This window comes from Camarhynchus parvulus, chromosome 8, assembly GCF_901933205.1.
Source record: "Camarhynchus parvulus chromosome 8, STF_HiC, whole genome shotgun sequence".
NCBI lineage: Eukaryota > Metazoa > Chordata > Aves > Passeriformes > Thraupidae > Camarhynchus > Camarhynchus parvulus.
The window spans coordinates 12,040,023-12,060,733 of NC_044578.1; the positions used below are offsets into that span (position 1 = coordinate 12,040,023).

At 38.3% G+C, this 20,711-nt stretch overlaps 1 protein-coding gene across 1 annotated transcript in view; it reads right to left on the reverse strand.

Annotated features, from left to right (window-relative positions):
* LOC115906287 (vitellogenin-1-like) overlaps positions 1-4,535 on the reverse strand; it is a 42,948-nt gene extending 38,413 nt beyond the window's left edge. The window contains exons 1-4 of the mRNA XM_030953394.1: positions 4,496-4,535; positions 4,163-4,183; positions 3,787-3,938; positions 1,095-1,346 (exon numbers count right to left, since the gene is read on the reverse strand). Coding sequence (XP_030809254.1) covers positions 1,095-1,346; positions 3,787-3,938; positions 4,163-4,183; positions 4,496-4,535 — 465 coding nt within the window. The remainder of the gene's footprint in view (positions 1-1,094; positions 1,347-3,786; positions 3,939-4,162; positions 4,184-4,495) is intronic.
* Positions 4,536-20,711: the final 16,176 nt, after the last annotated feature.

The window sequence follows — 20,711 nt, forward strand, 5'->3', positions numbered from 1 at the left end:
TTCCCAGGTTAGTCCTTTAAACCTCTCTGCAGCTCAGATTTTGGGACTAATAACGTTTATCTTCCTTTGCAGAGTGACTCAAGATTGTCAAGCATGGGTGCCAAAGCTCATTAATCAGTTGCTGTCTGAGAGAAGCAAAGAAAACTTGGAAATTATTCCAGAAGGTGAAGTCACATCTATTGCCTAGCGGTGAGAGTAGAACATATTGCTAACTGAATTAGAAAGAATTAAGATGTGAAACTAGATACGAGAAAATAGTGCTGCAGAATATCCAACACCACCACACGGATTTTTATGCACAGCAAACAGCGTGCAAAAAAGTAAATCATCTAGCTCCTTTCCCAGAAACAATTCTACTTATGTAAAAATAAATTAAAAAAAAAATAGAGTTACTCTGGTCTATAGTTCCAATAAAAATAACATGAAAGTATAATAATTTCAAGGTTTTGCCGATCTCTGAATTGAATGTAGTCTAATCAATGTAAATATGGTTTCACAAAAACTAAACACATTGCAATTTCTGTGGTGAATAGTAATATCAGATGATTGACCTTGACTAATATATTAAAACTTGAAAAACAGTGGAAATTTCAACAGAGCATCAATTGCAACTGTCAAAGCTGTTACAGTAATGTTATGACATATATACTATTTTCTTCCTAAAAGAGGAGCTAGAAGAGATTAAAGTATATATGATTGGTAGAAAAAGTCAAATTACTGTTATTTTGACTTTAATATTAGACTGTATTTTCAAGCATGTTTTATACAGTGTTCCCATTTTATGTAGGCTTCATCTTTCACAGTTTACTTTCTCTGGAATCACAAGCCAGATTTTCCAAGGGTTTAATTCTGCAAATGTATTTTCTGAAATACTTTCATCAACCCGTTTAAAAATATGCTCTTCTGTTGTCCTGTTTAAGTACATGTCCACCAAATGTTGTCCCATATGAAACTTAATCATGATCTCCCAAGCTTAGGTCTTTCTTATAAGTGAAGTTTATGACAAGGATGAATACAGAAAATGCAGTAGAAGACTCTGAAGTGAAAGTTCATTTATTTACAAAGGCACCACAATGGCCAAACCCAAAACTCACCTCCTGCAGACTGTATGAATTCTGCGCCTTCTTTATGCTCAGCTCCAGCACGTTCATAATCCCTCTGTAGATGTTCAGACCATCATCCGAGACAGAATCAGGAGCCATAACGCTCCCGACGTGGCCATTGCTGTACTCAAACTTGATGGGGTTACTGAGCTGCCCAGTGAGGACCTGGGTCAGTTTCAGGGATCGTGAGAACGAGCTCGCGGGCCAGGCACCGTTGTACTCTGCGGCTTCAATCGAGTGAATCTAGAACAAAGGGGGAATAAAACTCCTCTTTCAGTTTTTCCCCCCCAGTTAACTTTTTTTCAATGCACACAAGCACCTAGGGCTTCAATCACATCAAAAATAAGCTTTTAAATAACACAAAGCTTCTTCAAATGGGAAACTTAGAAATTGTCATTTAGCATAACTAGTGTCGATACACACATTTCTGTATATAAAGTGAAAGAGAGCCCTGCAAATGGCTGATATTTCCACAGCCACTGCACTCTGTTCTGTTTCACAGAAAATCCATATTGCCAAAGGTTGACTTGTGCAAAGAAATGAGCCAGAGAAGAGCCACATGCAGCAGGTTGCTACCTGAAAGTAGTGTGGAAGAACTTCAGGAAATTGCAGGAGAAAGTTAATGTTGCATAAAGCATCATTAACTCCTGTTGTGAACTCTGTCATTTCCCTCACTGGGGTCACAGAGCGCAGGCAGCAATCTGAAACTAATAAACACACGGCCTCTAGGCCAGCCAGACATGCAGAATTAGTTTGAGCAGTGGACAGCAGGTTACAGAAATTGTCCTTCCCTACACGTTTTGCTGTGGAACCAAAGGCTGAGGCACTGGCTCCAGCCCCACTCTGCACTTCACACTCCAGCCTCAACACAGGGCACATCCAAACAAATAGAAACTTGTGCTAAACTATGCATAACTTGAAAAATTCCTACCCCAGAGAACAGGCATGTTTAGCTTAGTTTCTCAGAGGACCCTTCCCTTCTATATATTTTGACAATTTAAAGAGACTTTTCTCTGACACCTCAGGCTGGTGATGTGGTGCAAGACATGGATTAATTTCTCAAAAAGCCACACAAACTAAATCCTCATGCAGCAAATCACTGGAGACTGCACTTTCATATTTATTTTTGTTATTGTTGGTGGAGATCACTGCCAACCCCAGTAACTGAAGCTTACAGGGAAGGCTGTTAGAGAGTAAATCCCTCATGCTGCCTCTTGGACATGCTTCTGGCATATTGCATACAGGCAGGTTTGGGACTGCTCTGCAGGGTCAGGGCGAGGTAGTTTTCCCCAGCCCTTGGGGCCCAGGCAGGACTTAGGCTGTCTGCTTGGTTTTGAACACAGCTGGCAATTCTTACTTGTTGGTTTGTGATGAAAAAATTGTCAGCTGGAAACTGCCCAGGGAGCGCAGCTTTTTGTTTAGGCTGAATGTGAACTAGTAGGCTGCAGATGAAAGTTTAATTCCCTGAACCATCCCTCCAAACTGTCTAATTTAAATATAACAGCAGCAAAATAACTTTTCCCAGAGAAGAAGGGAATAAATGTACTATTACCTTTAGCTTAGAACTTGCCCAAAAAGTTATGTTTTGTTTTCCTTTTCTCCTTTCCTTGCCTGAAATTATTTCTGAAATGGAAACTTTTCAAAAATGCAGTAACACCAGTAAAATTATGTTAGAAAGTTTTAGAGAACAGGAGTCAATTTTTGGTGAAGACTCACTCTGGCACACCAAGAGCCATTTAGGCAGGAATGAAGGAGGATCTGGGATGAGGACAAGACTTCTTCTGCCTCTTTTCTAGCAGGGAAGCTTTCTACTCACCACTTCAGATGTATGACTCTTATTTCCTTGGCTTTTTTTGTTTTGAAATCCATCCCCTTAAATATGTCATGGAAAAGTAATATTTCCCATCTAGATCTATTATAATTTGAATTTACAAAAATACCTAATAACTGCAGCCTAATTCAGGGTGGAAGGCTACAACATTTACAAGCATTTACTAGATAGCCACCAGTCTTTTTAACCTAAAGTTTTCAATATGCCAAATTAAAGCTTTTAAAATAACATTTTTCTTCCCCGCATACACAAGGCTAAGTGAAGTTGGTGTAAAGCAATTGAGGTGTGCATCTCTCTACAATCATTATAAGCACATATAGGCTTTTGTTAAAGACAAAAGTGTATTTCACATAATCAAAACTCTCAGTAATTACTCAGCCAGCAGTAAAAACATACAACTGAGGATGACAAAGAATGTCACTCAAGATCCTTCAGAAAAAAGAAGGATGACATTAATTATGCTAAATATTGAATCACATACAACTACTGTTGCATGTTTTATTGCCTTTTGTCTGCTGGTTATGAAATCAGTTGATTAAATAATCCTAGGTTGTACAGTTTGAAACAATTGGATTGATCTAATAATAAATAATTGTGCATTTCAAATTACATTCCATTATTTCCCTGACCACAAAGCGGAAGAAATCCTTCAAGTCCAAGGTTGGCTTGAGCTGAGAATTACCTTGCAAAGTGCAAATAGAATTTAGGGCACTGTATAAAAAATAACAGTGTTCGTTATGTTATCCCTGAGTAAGCACAACACATGATGAAACCTAATAACTTCACAAAAGCTTAAAAAAGAAGCTAAGTATGATGAGAATTTTACCTTTCAAATTGAATATATTTTCTTACCCTAATAAGACAAAGTTTTGGCCCAATACCACTAATTTCCACTTTACTTTTTATTCTTATTCCAGCTCTTGCAAGTCCTTTCTCTGGAAGTCCACTGAGAAGCGTGGTTTCATAATCAAATGTATAAACCTTGTTTTCACTGAAATCAGGTTCTGCAAAGAAATGGTTCCCATAAAATATTATACACGATGTACAGAACATATGAAAGTACCTGCATTAGAATGTATGGAACAAAAAAAGACAAATTTGTTCATTTTGCATTGCACCTGAACTAAATTAGCTGTTGTAAAGCTATATTAAACATTGATACACTTTTCAGATTCTATTTTTAATTTCACTCATTATAATTATATTAGTTGATAGGAAAATCACTTACGGTAATTAAGATGCTGGCTCCCTGAAAGAGAAGAAAAAATAGAGGAATAAAATGATAAAGAAAAAAAAAACCAACCTAAAATGTGAATGTACTGTAGTATAAAAGGCTATATCTCATCTCGCACATATAGCATAACCCTTTCTAATTAACTTTACTTCTATTTCAGCACCAGCCAAATAGCCTTTTTTTCTTTAAACAACAAAAAAAGTAATGAAATATTTTTTCTACAACATGTTAAAGTTCGTGTCTGCCAGTGAACTATATTTAGGTTTTGAAACCTTTTCCTGAATATACAATTTTAAATTGATCAAAGCACATAAGTTAGATACTTACCCACCAGGGTTAAAACCAGGGCTAATATCAAGCCCCTCATGATGGGGATAGAGTAAAGGTGAACGTGATGGGTTTCTCTTTTATAAAGGCATGTGATATCACATGTTGCTTTTGGCACATTAGTTTGACAAATAAGTGCATTCTAGAATGCATATTGATCAATCAAAAAATAAACATTTCTGAGGTCATGAATGCTGACAACTTCAAATCACCTCATGAGTTCAGCTACCTTACTTTCTGTATAGTTCACCATGTTTGTGAGCCCTTTGAAATTCAGCAGGAATTGGCAGGTATATGCTGGAAAAGAGATTTAATTAAAAAAATCCTGCTTTCTATTTTCCTCCATTTCTCTACATTTTATTTATATAGTAAAAAACCACCATAATTTAAATTATCCAAATATAGTTCCTCCATCATGACTGAAATAATTTAGCTTTCTTCCAGTCATGTCTTCAATCTCTTGATATTTTATTCTTCATAAGGGTCACTGCTTTGGAGACAAACCTTGCTCACATTGAAACTCTACCTTTAGAGGAGAATTTGTAGTTGATTTTACAGATTTAGGCTTGAGACACCTTACAGCTCATGGGCATGCAATAAGAAATTGCCTTTCCGTGGTGTCTACCATATCTTGCTACCCACACCTGGAAAGACAAAACTTGTCAGTATGGCCGTCACATTTGCCTGTGGTTAACAGTGAAAGTTTATACTAAGAAAACAGGAGGGAAATTATTCTCTTTGTTTATAAGAAGAATCTAATAAGAAGTGAGGTAAATTTCCAGCAGGACCTCAGTGAGTTGGGACCATTGGGAACTTCTCAGTAGTTTCGCATGGGGCTTTTTCTGCTGCCTCACTTGGGGAAATATATCCAGAATTTCCCACTTGCAGCAATAACATTTCGATCAATCCTTAGTAAAACCGTGTCAGGAGGGAGTTTGCTCCCTAACTTCAATTATATGTATTTTTTTGCAAGTGTTTAACATTTACTTTGAATTTAAACTTTTTGTTCAAATGATAAATTAAATATCATGTAAAAAACCACCTGCATACAAAGGTTACTGAGGGGGCAGGAAGGACAGCTCAGGAATGTCTGCCTGGTATTTCCATGAGGCTGTGGGAGGTGCAACACAGCAAACACTGCACTAAGTCAGGCAGCCAGGCTTTATCCTCCAGGAGGGGAACAAGGATTTCTCTGCTGGTGCTGTCCATCAGAGAAGGGTGAAACCTAAACCCAGGTCCTGAGATCCCCACCTTCAGCTCTGCAGGCCCCATCAAACAGTGCTTTGCATTATTGCTCCATTTACTTGGAGTGATGCCACCTGACTGAGGAATAATGAAGTTCATTATTGTGGTGCCAGGGCGCCTGGGCTGGAGTCAGGGATGCAGTTGCATGGTCCCTCTACTCCATCATTGCTCCACCAGGAGTCAAAGGACTCCTTCACTACCAAGACCTCCTGAAATCTTGAGGATTTTTGTATCACAGCTTTCCTTCATGAAGGGAGTGATACAGAATTGTCTGGGGACTCAGACCTTCCCTGAAATGAAATCTATCTAGTAAAATGTTTAAGTATATAGTAGACATATGAATCATTAAAAGAGATTAATAATTATTTTTGGTTCAGTGTGAGTTTGGGTGGTGAAAAATTAAGTGCACACAGATTTTCCTGTGAGCTATGACAAGATACACCATGTTTGTGAGCCCTGTGAAATTCAACAGCACACCTTGGTGCTGCAAAATGTAGTCAGAAACATCCTTACAAACAGCTACATGTTTTACAGCCAGGATGGAAGTAAATGCACAGCAGTAAAGTAATACTGTAAGTGATAACATGTAAAACTCCTGCTTCTCTCACCCTGCTCATCACTGCCACAGCTTGACCTCTGCAGTAGTATTGTGCTATCATATTGAGCTCAACTAGCTCCATTCCACGGGGCAGAATGTATAAGATAAAGTACAGAACTGTATGAGAAAGAATATTTATTTAAACATTGTTATTAATAGCTCATTGAAATATTGTGTGAGGGACACATACATATTAAAACAGAACTACAGTATTTTTCAAGTTTAATAAAAGGTTTTATAATTAATGTGTAACATGAATAAATTTATTCTAAATGGGTAGTGAATATACTGCATTTCTTTTTTCTAATGAAGCACACTGAATCTAAGCTTACAATCACCATGTGGATACCTGATTGTAAAAATAACAACTATAATAATTAAGATGGTGCAGGCTGCCATTTTCTCTTCATTTGCAGCACGTACTCTCTCTTTTTAATAACTCCTCTCTATCCAGGCTTGTTTCCTTAGGGGAGAAAAGAAAGTGATCTCAGAATTGTTGTACCCATTATTACTTTAAAGGAGCTACCGAATAAATGCAGTAAGTAGAGAGGAGACACAGCTAGAGTTTGAGGGTCACAGCACTGAGCTCTAATCCTTTCTTCAAAGTAGACACATCATTCCAGTTAGTTCTGAGGGAATAAACAGGAGATCCATCACTTAAGGGAAATGGATAAAAGGAGGAAAGGTAAGAGGTACACTTTTTAAAGGCAATACAATTTTTCTTAAACATTCAACAGGTCATGTTAGTGAGCAAGAAAACACATGAAAAATAAATAATCCACAATCAAACCAGTCCTCCAAAAACAATATCCAAGTGCCTAATTTAGTTGCAGAGGAAGGAAATTTAATATGGGCAGAGGCTTTATACACAACCTGTATATTTTCCTTTTTTTTCTTCTTTTAGGCATAAACAATGAAGAAAAGGGATTGTTAAAAAGACATGGGAAATATCTTGGGATTTTCTTTTCTTTTAAAGAAGAAAATATATGGTGTTGAGTGTTACAGAGAATGTGATGGCTGTATTAGGAGTGCAGTAATAGGAGGTAGACTGCTTTGATTTTGCAGGGCACTTGCACCATAAATGAAACATGAATACAGCCTAATTAACCTGATTAGAGCTATTGCTTCTACACAGCAATTGTCTTTACATAACACATTCTGCTTGAGTAACAGAGTCTTATTATCTGCTGTTGTACTGCCATGGATAGCTCTGCACTCTCCTTGTTCTGTATTCACATTGCTGAATTATGGTGCAGTGATGCCATTTCCATCCTGCTAATGTATAGCCTAATGACAAAGCAGAGATTAGCCAAACAGCTCCCAAGCAACCACAGCAGGTTAAAATAGATATAACCAGTTGGCTAGGCAAAGAGATTTTTAGCCTTCAGTTTTCCTCATTTCAAAAGATTTTTAAAAGGAAGCTTCACACCTATTTCATATTTAACATTCACTCCCTGAATTTTTTGCTCAAAACATTCAGCATTTGTAAGAGTGGCACAGCCTCCAAGATAATGTTTGATATTCTCTCCAGAGACATCATCTAATGAATGAGAATGTGTTCAAGGTTGGGCTAAATTGCCATATGCTTATTCTAGTACATTCTCAAAGGGATTTTTTTCCATTAGATTGCTTTAAAAGGAGTTTTGGGTTTGGTTTTTTTTTTTTTTTGACTGTTTTCCCAGTTTGATGCTGGCACACCACCACTAGAGTGACAACTGTGGGAATTGGATACAAAGTTTAAAAACTAAAAGAGGTAGAAATGCTGTTTATATGTTGTCTAGCTTTTGATGTATGTGTGGTTTGAAAGATACTGTTGGTCTAGATTAATAGAATAGCTGTAGAATTTTATTTTGATAAATTTGTTTTTTGCCAATATATGCTGCTAAGATAAAGACACATTTTGGTGCATTTTGTGAAGCAGTTGTTGGGACTGTTCCTAAGGCCAAGTGTGCATTGCCTGTCATTTCCAGATAAAAGAATGATAGTACAAAGAGGAGTGGGGAATCTAACTCTGACATCCTCAATCTGAAAACAGATTGTTTTGATACAACTTAGTTTTACTAAGAAGCTCAAAGGTGTTTATTTGTATTCAAATATGGAAAACACATTCTGAAGCCTGACAGTCCACCACCATGGCTACCATCATTGGCTCATCAGCCAGCATACAGATTCAGGGGCTTCAGGATTTCCCCTCCCCTTTCAGGATATACTATTTCCCAAGTCATTCAGCAGGGTTAAATGTCAGACAACTTGCATCTGAAGTTTGAGTCACATCATGTTTGAGGACTGGTGTTTGCTATGCAATTCCATTGCACTAGAAGATAACTAATAAGTTTATCTTAACCCTTAGGCTTCATGGTCACAGGGTGATTAGCTCCTGTGGGGTTGGTGCTGACAGGAAATCAGGTAGCCCTGAAGTTTTGCCGTGTCAGGAGTCCAGCTCAGTCCCTTTGGGGATGGAATGGTGATGGCACAGACAGGACACAGAGCTCTGTGCCCGGCAATGCCCTGCTCAGCAGGCCGAGGGGCTGCCTAGGACTTCATGCCTGGCTCCAAGTGTCATAGCTGGTAACTGGCCCGAAGGGAAGGATACTTGTGTCAGGTTTATTGTGGTGAGCTATGGCTGTAAAACATGTGAGCACTGCTGCAGGGAGGTGAGGAGAACCCACCCTGTGTGCCTCAGGATGAAAGCAGGAAGAGGGAGAAACACCTGGTTAAACCAACTCAGCATCACAACCCTTTTTCAGGGGGCACCGTGAACACACAAAACAGCTGCTGCCACTTCAGAAAATAACCCATGACCCTCTGCTGCACTGCATGAGGATGCCTTTCTATCCCTGGAGGAACAATGCCCAAGTCAGTGGTGGAAGAATTTAAAAAATAATTTAAAAATTCTCAAGGCTTTATTTTTCTTTACAACAGTCCAAGTGTATTACACTGCAAAACTTCGCCTAAGAAAGGAATTGGGCTTATTGTTTTTTATTTTCAAAGTGTGGAGCGGTAAAAATATATAATGATTACTCAAAATTATTAGTTATTGTGATCCCACCCAAAATGTGCAAATTTTTTTAAGAATGAAGGGGAAAGCACTGATTTTTTTCTTAGAGATCAATATTCTCAGGTATAATGATGATTTTTTTGTTTGTTTCATGGACCTTCCTCTTAGTAATATATTCCTTTATATCACAGTACCACTGCAAGAACAGGATGGGTCTGGATCATCCCTTTCTAGTGCCAGAGTAACAGACAGGTTTATGGTGTCAGGAGGAAGCCCACCATGAATTTGTTCTCAGTACAGAATATGTGAGGTGAGTGGTACCTTATTTTCACAGCACTGGGTCACTGTGACATTGGGTCATGGGTCAGATAAGATAAGCTGTGTATTATTCCTAAGGAAGGAGCAGATAATACCCAGCCAGTTCAAACAACAGGCATTGACTTTACCCTCACAAAATAGGTAAAAAAGGCAACATCACCTGCTGGTATTTAATGAATGACTATGACTTCCAAAGTATAAAAGGCCTAATCATATACAAATAAGAAGACACTTTGTTTTTAAGTTAGTGTGAAAGTTAGTTCAGTAATAAATTGAGCACCACGTCTCACCAGTTTAAAAGAAAGTTGCTACATGGTTATTCCCACAACAATATGTATTAATCATCCTAATATTTTCTGTATAAGACAGACAAATGGAACACTGATATTCATACCTGCTTATCAAGGACTGCAGCACTATGGTCCAGAATTGCCCATAAAAATCAGAGGGCACACTAACTCTTGAACACACCTGTGGCTAAGACCATGAAGATTTAATTTAATCCCCCTAGTATAAAGAATTAAAGCTGAACAAATTTGTATATCCAGGAGAGGTTGGATCTGGATGCAGATCCAGGCCCACTGTCTTGCACACTTACACAACTGCATTTTCTCCCACCTTGCAGAAAATCTCTTTGCCATTTGAGTGGGAGCAATTCTAACACTTATGATAAAGACTGTCTTTTCCTGCAAGAAGAGCTTATATCACTAAAATTCTGTTCTCCAGTGTAGTATGTGCAGCCTTGATGTGTAACTGCTCAAATTCTATTTTCAAGACTTTTAAATATAAATATAGGAAAAAGTTAAAGGCAGGCCCCTGCTCTCTATTCTCTGTACCCTGCACTGAAGTTAATGGTATCTGTTCATGGAGTTTAACTGGAGCTGTATCTAGGTTATGCTGACACTAATTTGCTCTTTGAGAATTCACTGTAACTTCAGTGCAAACACTCAAGGAATAAAACACTTCTCAGTATGAATAGAGTTTGAAAATCTGCTCTAGCATGGGTACTTCTCAGAACATTAAAAATGCTATATGAGAACTCTATTTCAGAAACCATCAATTTTTTTTAAATATTCAATTTTTTAAAAAATAATAATATCTAAATTAATTTCCTTTTGCTCACCTTTGGAGAAAACACTAGGAAGATTGTTATTTTCTTGGTTTTCAAAAGCAAATAACTGGAAAAGAAACACCTAAATTTAATTTTCAGTCAATGCCTGCACTGATCAACAAATAATGTCAATCTTGAAACTTAAATTGGACATAATTATCCATTGTTTAATTTTTCAGAGAAGGCAATGAAATAAAGACAGAGAGATTCCATGCATATTTCCCACAGTTTTGTCTTGTTGGCTTCCCTTTCCCCTCTGAAAATTTATTTGTAATTCATTCACTGGCTGAATCTCTTCTGGAATAAACTGATGTAGCTGCAATTAAATGGAATTGGGTCACTTTACTCCAGCTATGTATTTAGTACTTTACAGTTTTTAACATAGGACGGTGTTGGTTGATGCTAACTTAGTTGCTTGTTAGAAAGTCTCTAGATTAACAAGTTCCCTTGAACTGATTATTAGTAAGCCTTCTAATTGAGGACTTCTACTATAAACCACAAAGAACCATAAGTACAATGTAGTAAACTATTCGAGCACTCCTATCCATTTTCCCAGAATTTCTGGACACTGTGACAAAAGTGCATGAAAATTTGTCTCCCTCTTGATTTAAAGATCGATTTAAGATCTTTTCTACAGCAAATAAAACTACTTAGATTCATAAATCTGTGAGTTTTCTGAAGTGAATGTTAACTTTACCACTCCATTCTTTACTTGTGCACTTTTAAATATATGCAGCATATAGCACAATCAGGTGTAATAAATATGTGCATTTAAGCATATGTATTTTTAAACTCTTAATTAATTATACAAACATTTTGTACCACTTGTGTTCCTGGTCCAGCTATCACAGGCATCTATTCTTCAGTGCAGGTGCCAGTGGCTGCCACACCACAGAGTCACAGCAGAAGAGCCTATAACCCAGCCAAGACTCTTAACACAAGATTTTCACGTTTATAAAGCTCAACTATCTTTCTTAGTGTAATTATTATTTATAAGAAGCGAAGATTTTTTTTTCAAATCTGCCTATGTTTAGCCTCTCCAGACAGCTCCTGGGCTTTCTGTGGCAGCAGAGTGCTTGAGCAGATCATGGCAGTGCCACTGTTGAACTTGGAGTTCAATGATGCTATCATTTTAGGTAGAAGTGGTGATACTAAATAATTCAGTGTCTTTCTGGAAGGTAGCAGCCCTATAACCTTTCAGCTCTTCTCACCAACCAACCTACAAAGAAGAGTTGCTAGGAAAAACTATGGAGGAGTGTGGGAACAGTTCATCTTCCAGGCATAAAAGTAACTGCTGGTATCAGCAAAGGAAAATTAAAATATGAGACATACAACTGTAAAAGAAAATATGCTCTACATGAAAGCACATCAGCAGTTCCATCTGTAAGTTTCTACTCACTCAACATGTTGGAAAAAGTATAGAAAAAGATAAAAGTGCATGTACAAAGACTTAGGCAATGTCTGAAGAGAGGGTAACAAATGTTCTGTCTTAATGAAGCATGGAAAAGAAACCGATCTCACAGTAAGTTTGAAAAGCCAGGCCAGTCACCTGGGAAACAAGAAAAAAAGGCAAACCAAGAAAATAGGCTATCAGCCTGAGCCTCACGAAGCATTCACAAAATATAAGTACCATAGACTTGTAAGTTAGTGGTTAATGGGCTCTAAAATTATAGAACTGCCTATAGCACACACGGAACCACAGGTGTGTGAGCCAGCCTTGTCACTGAAGATTACTGGAGCAGCAGGTTCAAAGCACATTGAAATGAAGACCATTACAGGAGTTTCTAGATACCTTTCTCTGACTCCAAGGAGCAGTTTAACAATGAGTTTGAAACAGCCTTTCCATCCTGAAGTTACAACAAGTAAGATTTCATTGCCATTTAATGGGTAGAATTCCTCATGAAGGGACAGTTAGACCTGTGGGCAGTTCTATAAAATGGACCTGGACTGAGATGATGAACCTCTGGCTATAAGCAATAAGGTGCAAGGACCACAACCAAAGGCAAGAGGAGGATTGTGAATCAAGGAGTGTGATTCTTCAGAAACAGTGCGAAGAGTATCCCTGAATCAGGCTTGGGCTGCCTGACATAAAAGGTGGCACAAGGTGTGAGGAGGAGATTTGTGACAACTGTATGGCAGTTCAGGTTCAGAGAAGCAGCCAGGTTTTTCATGAGGGTATTCCCTGACCCTAAGAGATGGGGGGAATCTATTTTGCTAAAAAGCACGAGACACACATGATGCTGACAACAGCTTCAGATTGATCTGGAGAGCGGGAAGGGATGATGGACTTCTCAGGGAAGGAGTTGTTCGATTTCTCATCAGAGCACTTTGCCCTCACTGTCACTCATTTCGCTCTAGAGCCTTATAAGATCTTTAACCCAAAACAGGTGGTTTTGTCCTACTAATGAGACTTAATTGGAAACCTATTGTTTTTACAGGGAGACTCTTAGGTCTTCTCAATAGACAGATCGAAATAACATGAGGGAAAAAGGGATTTAAACTGAAAGACACGAGTGACATTTTGTCCATGTTATTACCTCAGTATTAAGTACTTTATTTTTGTCTCTCTGTCTTGGGGAAAAATGGTTTGGATTTGCCTTTGAATATGAAAGGCGATAGAGAGGTTTTAAACAGTTTAGATAAATAAATGGCAAAAATTACTCTGGAAACAAATGAGAATAATTTGAAGCTACACAATAAAAAAGATAGAGATATATAGAAAATTCTACTTTTCCATTTTGAAGTCCATTTAATATACTTCAGATTAGAAGGCTAGAAAAAGGTTTCTACTTCAGTCTCTTATCTGAAGCCAGGAGCAAGTGTACAATGCAGAAAAAAAGGAACCAAGAAAACTTTTTATTTTTCTCTTTGATGCCTTCACAGATCCTTCAGAATAGAAGAGAGCTTCAGATACGTTATTTTTTTTAGTCTTGAAGAACTTCTGGAATAACTCTGAATTTTATATATTCTGTTTTTTCCAGTTAGCTTTTCTTTTTTATCTAGAAAATTTATTTTAACATCTCCCACCATCTTTAGCTTGTCTCTTGCTTTGTCGCATTGTTGACACAGTGACTGTCTCAATGTCAAATGAGGACAACAATATTCCTCAGATGGTGTTTTGCTCTCTGAAAAAACCCATCCTGCAGTTCTCTAAACCTTTCATTAATTTACATTACTTTATGGGGGTTTCAGTCATCCTTTAGGTGCTGCTGCCTCCTCCTGAGGTATTCTGACTATTCCTCTGTGAAAGAGATTTGGACACTGACCTTGCTCTTCCCCTCCCTCATTTGGGACCTCATACAAGATGTGGGAGGCTCTGTTTTCCCAGCCTGCTCACAAAACTGGTCTTGTGTTCACCACAGGCATTGCTAACAAATGAATAAGCAAAAAAAACCCCAACCCCAAAAACCCAACCAAAGAACCCAGAAAGACCAAAGCAGAGTTGCCTTCCATGTATGTGTGCTGTGTTGATTACCAGGGATGTAAATAGCTGCCGCAGAGATGCCAAAAGGCAAAAAACCCCAACCTCACCTCAGCATTATAGCACAAGGGATAAATGGAAAGTGAGTAATAACAAATATACGAGAAGAGAGTGCAAAGACCTGATTTGTATGCTGGTGGTAATTCATGTGCTGTGGTGGGAGGAAGGCGCGCTAAGCAGGGGTGTAAGAGACTAGAATGCTGACTTATGAGCTCCACTCCTACAAATATATTACTGTTGGACTGTGAAGTACCAGAGACAGCACTACTTGAGGTGTATCTGCTTGAAGGAGGTTAACAGGAATGCCATCTCTCCTCACATTTCTCTTTCTCCTTCTATTTCATCAGGTAAGATCTCTCTAGCAACAATTTATCATAACCTCATTAGCAATCTCTGACAACTGTATTCTCTCCAGCTTTGTTTTCTCTCAATTCTTATGATCAAGAAATACACAGTTTTCCCTTCCCTGATTTTCTTCAGGTTTTTTTTTTTTAATGAAAGCCTGCAGTATGTAATGAACGATTGCTGCCAGGAGCACATTGCACAGTGTCTATGTGATGATTATGTGAGTGGTTCACAGTCTTTCACTCTCCATAGTATAGAAGTGAGCCTTTGGGGCAACTCAAAAAGTTTTAAAACACTTGATTTCATTCAGGGAAGAATCAAAGAGTTTCACTAGAAGAAATTGTCTTTACACATATAAAAAATGAAGGTTTCTAAAGGGATCTTTTGGTTATATGACAGAAAACCTGCATTTTGTAATACCGCAGGGGTTCTTTTAATAAGTCACTGAAAAGTTCCATTTGACAAGTCAAACCTTGAATTTTTTTTTCATACTTATTATAGCCAAGGAGGTGCTAACCTAATACAATGGGCAAAGGAGTGTCATCACAATACAATAGACCAGACAGAGTTAGTACAATGCTGGGCAATAAGGGGATCTCACTATAATGAGTTGGAGAAGCAGTGTCTGCAGCATAAGAAGCATGCTTCAGAAAAGAGAAAAAAATGTGTTTGGTTTGTTACTGGTCATTTTATAGCTGCAATTGTAACCCAATGCAATGACCTCTAGATGCTTAAGAGTCTTTAAAAAGCAGAATGATCATTTCAAAGGTTCACAGGCCAAAAGAAACCATTATGGTACCTAACTGGGGGCCTCAATAACACAGGCTTATAGATTTCTGCACAATGTTGTCTCTATCTGACTTGATAATTCAGAGTTACATCAGTGGTGTTAGGCTGAGGCTCAGTTTGGCCCTCTTTATTATTCTCATTGATGCACTGTGAGAGCTACAGAAGTATTAGAGGATGAGATGAGAGGGTTTTCTCTTGACTTCCGTTTTATTACAAAAAAAATTGCATAAATTAAGTCAGAAATCTCTTCTTTTCCTGCACTTTTTTGGCATCGGTTTCCAAAATCTTTATTATATTATTGGACCTTAAATCACTTTATTCCATTTATACTCACTTCCCAGCTCATGTTCAAATTTCAAGGTGCACTAGCTCTGGCATCAGGACAATCTTATAGCAAGTATGAAGGGTGTTTGGCTAGAAAAACATTCCCACTCACCACATCTTTCTAAAGCACAACACGGGCAAAGGATGCTCAGAACAAATCCATACAATATGCTATATGTAAATCTCCACAGGTTTTCAGCAAACTACACTCTGCAAATTTATGTGACCTACTTTTTCAGATTGCTTGGTGCATAATAGCATCCTTGCTGTCAATCACATGGCAACTGCAAGTATAATATATGCCCTTGATGTGGAGAGAAGAGAATGAGGCATAACTTGAATAAAACTTGGGCAAGATGTAGAAGAAAATGACGTAGGTATGAGTTCAAATTTACAGCACAACAATACAAATGCTTGGTGGGAGAAAAAGTGCTGCTCATTCTCTGGAATGAAATATATGGGGTAGAACGGAGTAATTTTAGTATACAGAGACACAGTTTGGATCATTTGGATATGCATGTGACAGACATCTGAAAGTCCAAGCAGCGTCTTTCCTGATTACCCAGAAGCTCTAATGCAAACTTCATAAAAAAAGAGTGACATTACAGAATCACAGAATAAGCTGAGTTGGAAGTGTGCCTGAGAGCATTGTCCAAAATCTTCTTGAACTCTGTCAGGCTGGTGCTGGGACCATTTACCTGGGGAGCTTGTTCCAGTGCCCAACCACCCTCTGGTATCCAGTCTAAACTTTTCTGATGCAGATTTGAAGAGGGAGAACTCCAACAATATGTTGGAGTTACTTGGTGCACTACAGTTTAAAGAGGAGTGCATTTCCAGACCTAGTTTTTTAAACATTTTTAATACTTTCGTACTAATGAAAAATGGCATTCTTATTTAGCACAGAAAAGTTGAAGTGGTGTATAAGCCTTAATTCAAACATGGCAAAATATAACCAAGCTGCAAACATCACTAGAACACTTTTGACTTCAGTAAGATCCAATTTACAGCTACTAAGAAAAAGAAACTATGAAATATTTCTGAGTTCCAATTACTAAATGGCCTTCACGAGTCAGAAAACTTGGTTTTGTGGTTCAGGCAGTAGATAAAGCCTGAGGAGAACTGGTTTCAATTTATGGATCCGTGTTGGTCTTGGAGCAAATCACACTTAATACAAAATGTGGATAGTATGTCATGCCTGTTGCACTATAAACGTTTTAAGGCAGGGAAAATCTCTCACTAGGTGAAGACTCTGCATCTACCTCAAAGAAATATCTATCTTGACTGAGAGGATGAGGCATTCCTGTATTAGAAATACTGATCAATAACAAAAACAAATATTGCTGTCTTTTCCCAACCTCCCCTCGTTGCTGAAACTTATCTCAGATGTGAGGTTGGGCACAAAGATTTTCTTCTGCACTTAGCTTTGTTGGGGGCAGACAGTTCCTGCTTGCTGATAAAGATCAAGAAGGCTGGCAGAAAAGAAAATGAACAAGAATTGTGAGGGAAAACAGAAAGAAGGAGGACCTGATGGAGGAAAATATACTGGTGGAGATATTCTGGTCTGCAGATTGTGAAGGACTTATCCCAAGTGCTTTCCACTTCACCATCTGGCACTAGATAGAACAGAACGTTCTCAGAGAATTAGAAAAGGTTGCTTTCACCTAAAAAATAACCCAAATATAGAGCTAATGATTAAGGGGAAAAAAATGGTTATGTAGCCAAGTATCCAGAGTTCAGAAAGCAGGGGGAAAGCATAAGCAAGCGAGCATGAGAGCACTAAGCCTAATTTGTTTTTCCTAGCCAACATTCAGGGCAAAAACTAACCCTTGCTCTGAATTCTCTTCACCTTGTTCCTGTGTTTGATGCTTCATGCACTCCTGACCATCCTACTTCTCTCATCCTTTCCTTTCAAAAATCCCTGCATCTGCAATATCACTGTGACTTGCTTCTAGGCCATAACCTGGCATGTGGGATGAGGGTTAATGGTTTCAGTAGATATATATGCTTTTTGTTCTCAAGGGAGATGGCATAGGTTAGAAAATGAACTGCCCCCTTTCTATCAGTGTTATATTCTTGCTTCTCTAAGGGACATTTGGGGTATAATGTGGTGGGAAGACATGTTACAGATGGATAAAACGTGGTGAGAAGTTGGTTTTATCTGCCTCAAATTAGACATGGAGACAGAAAGGACAGCAGTTTCTGGACATAAGGAGGAAAGTTTGTTTGGCAGGGTTTTTGAAACTCGGTCACATATTTTTTGTTTAACAGCTTACAAGATAGTGTATTATAAGACTGAGTGAGTGTTTATGATCTGTGTTGGAAAAGGACTATGGGATGTAAGTTGCTGGTGAATGTTTTCAGCTTATGTCTGAAAGGCTGGCAAGGATGAAGGAGGCACTGTTTAGGGCCCCGAACCCTGGAGAAATGGATGCTGACCACCCCACATCTGCTCCAAGGCTCCTCCTGGGGAAGAACAGCAGTTGCTTCCATTCCATGGGGGGATTTCAGCACACAGTGATTGCTTCACTCTGGTGTTTTCGGAGGAGCAAGTTTATACTAAAGTGTAGGTATAAACTTCCTTCCATTTATACCTACACTTGCATTTATTGCTAAGGGAATCTAGCTTTCCATTAAGTGCCTCTGAACTCAAATAGCTCCAAATTTGGGCCTTCATTTTTGTGAAAGTATGTAGGGAACGACCTATACTACCAAAGACAGCTCTGCTTCTTGTTCTTTAAAGGCTTTGCCAAATGTTCTTATTTAATTACAGTTATCTTTATGTAGTAGCTGTATCTTTTCATAAGCTAAAAATTGTAAAGTACTGTCTACTTCGCTTAATGATACTACTTTCCCAATATAAAACAGGTCTAATGGGTGTCAAATGTGAAAGCAATATTCCTGCAATTTATCACTTAAGCCTTCTTTCACTCTTTTGGGGTGAATTGTTGTATTTTTAAAAGAAAATTGATTGCCTTGAGTGAATTCTTTTGTTCTTCTACATTAACAATTCATGAATGAAGGCAATAGCTGCAACACAATCTTCAGTACTTGTCCCACCAATAACCTCAGCTGTATCCTGGAGGGTAAACTCACACTGCATCAATCAGCTGTCCCCGTGGTCTGCAGCACAGCCATGTGAACTGTGCCTTACACTATGTTCTCCTTTGCTCCCTTGACTTTTGGCAGTAGGGAACTCCACAAAAATGAATTAACTGCTACAAAGTTTTCTGGTGTGCTGTACTTTACATGATTGGAAAGTTACGTTACTAGGAAGAATACAGACATTTACTCTGAACTTCAGAACCAAATGCCAATGGTCAAATGATCCTGCGCACCTTTCTTCTCTGCGCTGCTCTTCTCACTATCTTTGTTAAGAATTGGGCCAGTCCAGTTAAAAAGATTCTGGGCAATTAAAGAGGTTTCTATTAAGGAACATTTTGGACTACTTTTTTTTTTTTTTTTTTTAATAACCCAATGACAGAAAAATAGCCCCAAACCAGTCCTATAAAAATGAGCTGGGAAAGGCAAAGAGGGTAGCAGTTTAAGAATACATTAAGATTGCACCTGCAAATGAGTTCATTCAGTTCTTTCCATGAGCAAGCCCTGTGCTTCTATTCCCAAATGAGAAATAAACGCCCAGGGCTGGTCAGGCAGACATCCAAATGCCCAGACTCAGAGTAGCTGTGTGCCCACAAAACTCATATGGAGAAAATGGAAGCTGTGAATGTGGACTTCTGCCTAACTTGCAAAGCTGGAGCTCTTGTGCAGGAAAACTCATCAAAGTCTGCTGTCCTGGCTGGCCTTCAGTCACTAATAAAGTTTCTGTCTTGTGTGTCCCTCTCCTCACTGCTGCTGACTCCGCCCTTGAAAGACATCTGCTCTTGAGCACATTTTCCTCCTTTACCTCCTCCTCATTTTGGCTCACAGTCTCCACATAAGCATGGGTATGCATGTGCCTTTTGCTATTTTAGTTCCTCTCCAGCCACATTTGCTGTCTCTGTGCAGCAACCTGTACCCACACACAGCTCTGCACACCCCAGGTCAGACAAGAGCAGGTTTCACCCAGGAGTAACACCTTGGCCTCCCTGGACACACTTATTTCCACCTCAGTTTCATCATAGTACTTGCTGTGGTTGGTTATAACAATTTGTACAACAACAACAACCAAAAAACCACTGCTGGTTTACAAAAACCCAACCAACCAACCAACCAACCAACCAACCAACCAACCAACCAACCAACCAACCAACCAACCATCCAACCAACCAAACTATAATGAAAAAAGCCATCTTTTGTGACCAAAACCCAATAAAACCTAGCAAACAGTTACTTTACTTCCTCAGGAAAACAATAAATTGAAATGCAAATAGGTAGAACCCCCTTTGTCATTGAAACTATATTTAAGAGAAGCTCCTCTGGCCTAGTTGCTTCAGCATTTGACATCAGTGAGATAGAGGAGATACAAAAGATTATTTGTTTGATTGCAAGATAACAAGCAGTATATCTGAAAATGTAAACCTGAGATAATTCTTTTTACAGATGATCCTGGGAGAAGATGAACAAGTACAAGAAAGAAAGAAAAAATAAGAGGTAGAGAAAGGAAGGACAGACCTGCTCTAGGTAATATGAATAATGATTTAAGAAAAGACCAGTGAAAATAATTAATTTTTCTGATTCACCACTTAAATTTCTTGAAAGTCCCCAAGAAATCTGATGTCAACCTGAACCTAATTTTTTTCCTATAATTATCCACATTTGAAACAAATATTGCCTGGGATTAAATAAAAATGTTTATTTTAGCTGATTTTTTTTGAACTTTGATTTGATATCTTCTCAGAGAATTTAGAAAATAAAGTAAGTACTTGAAAATAAAGGGATTGACTCATAGAGATCACTGCTAAAATAGAAGAAAGAGAGGAACAAATAATGATGGCATCTTTCACAAAATGGAGCAGAAACAAAATCTGGGTTGTGGAAAACCCAGGCTTAGATTTCACCTCCACCAAA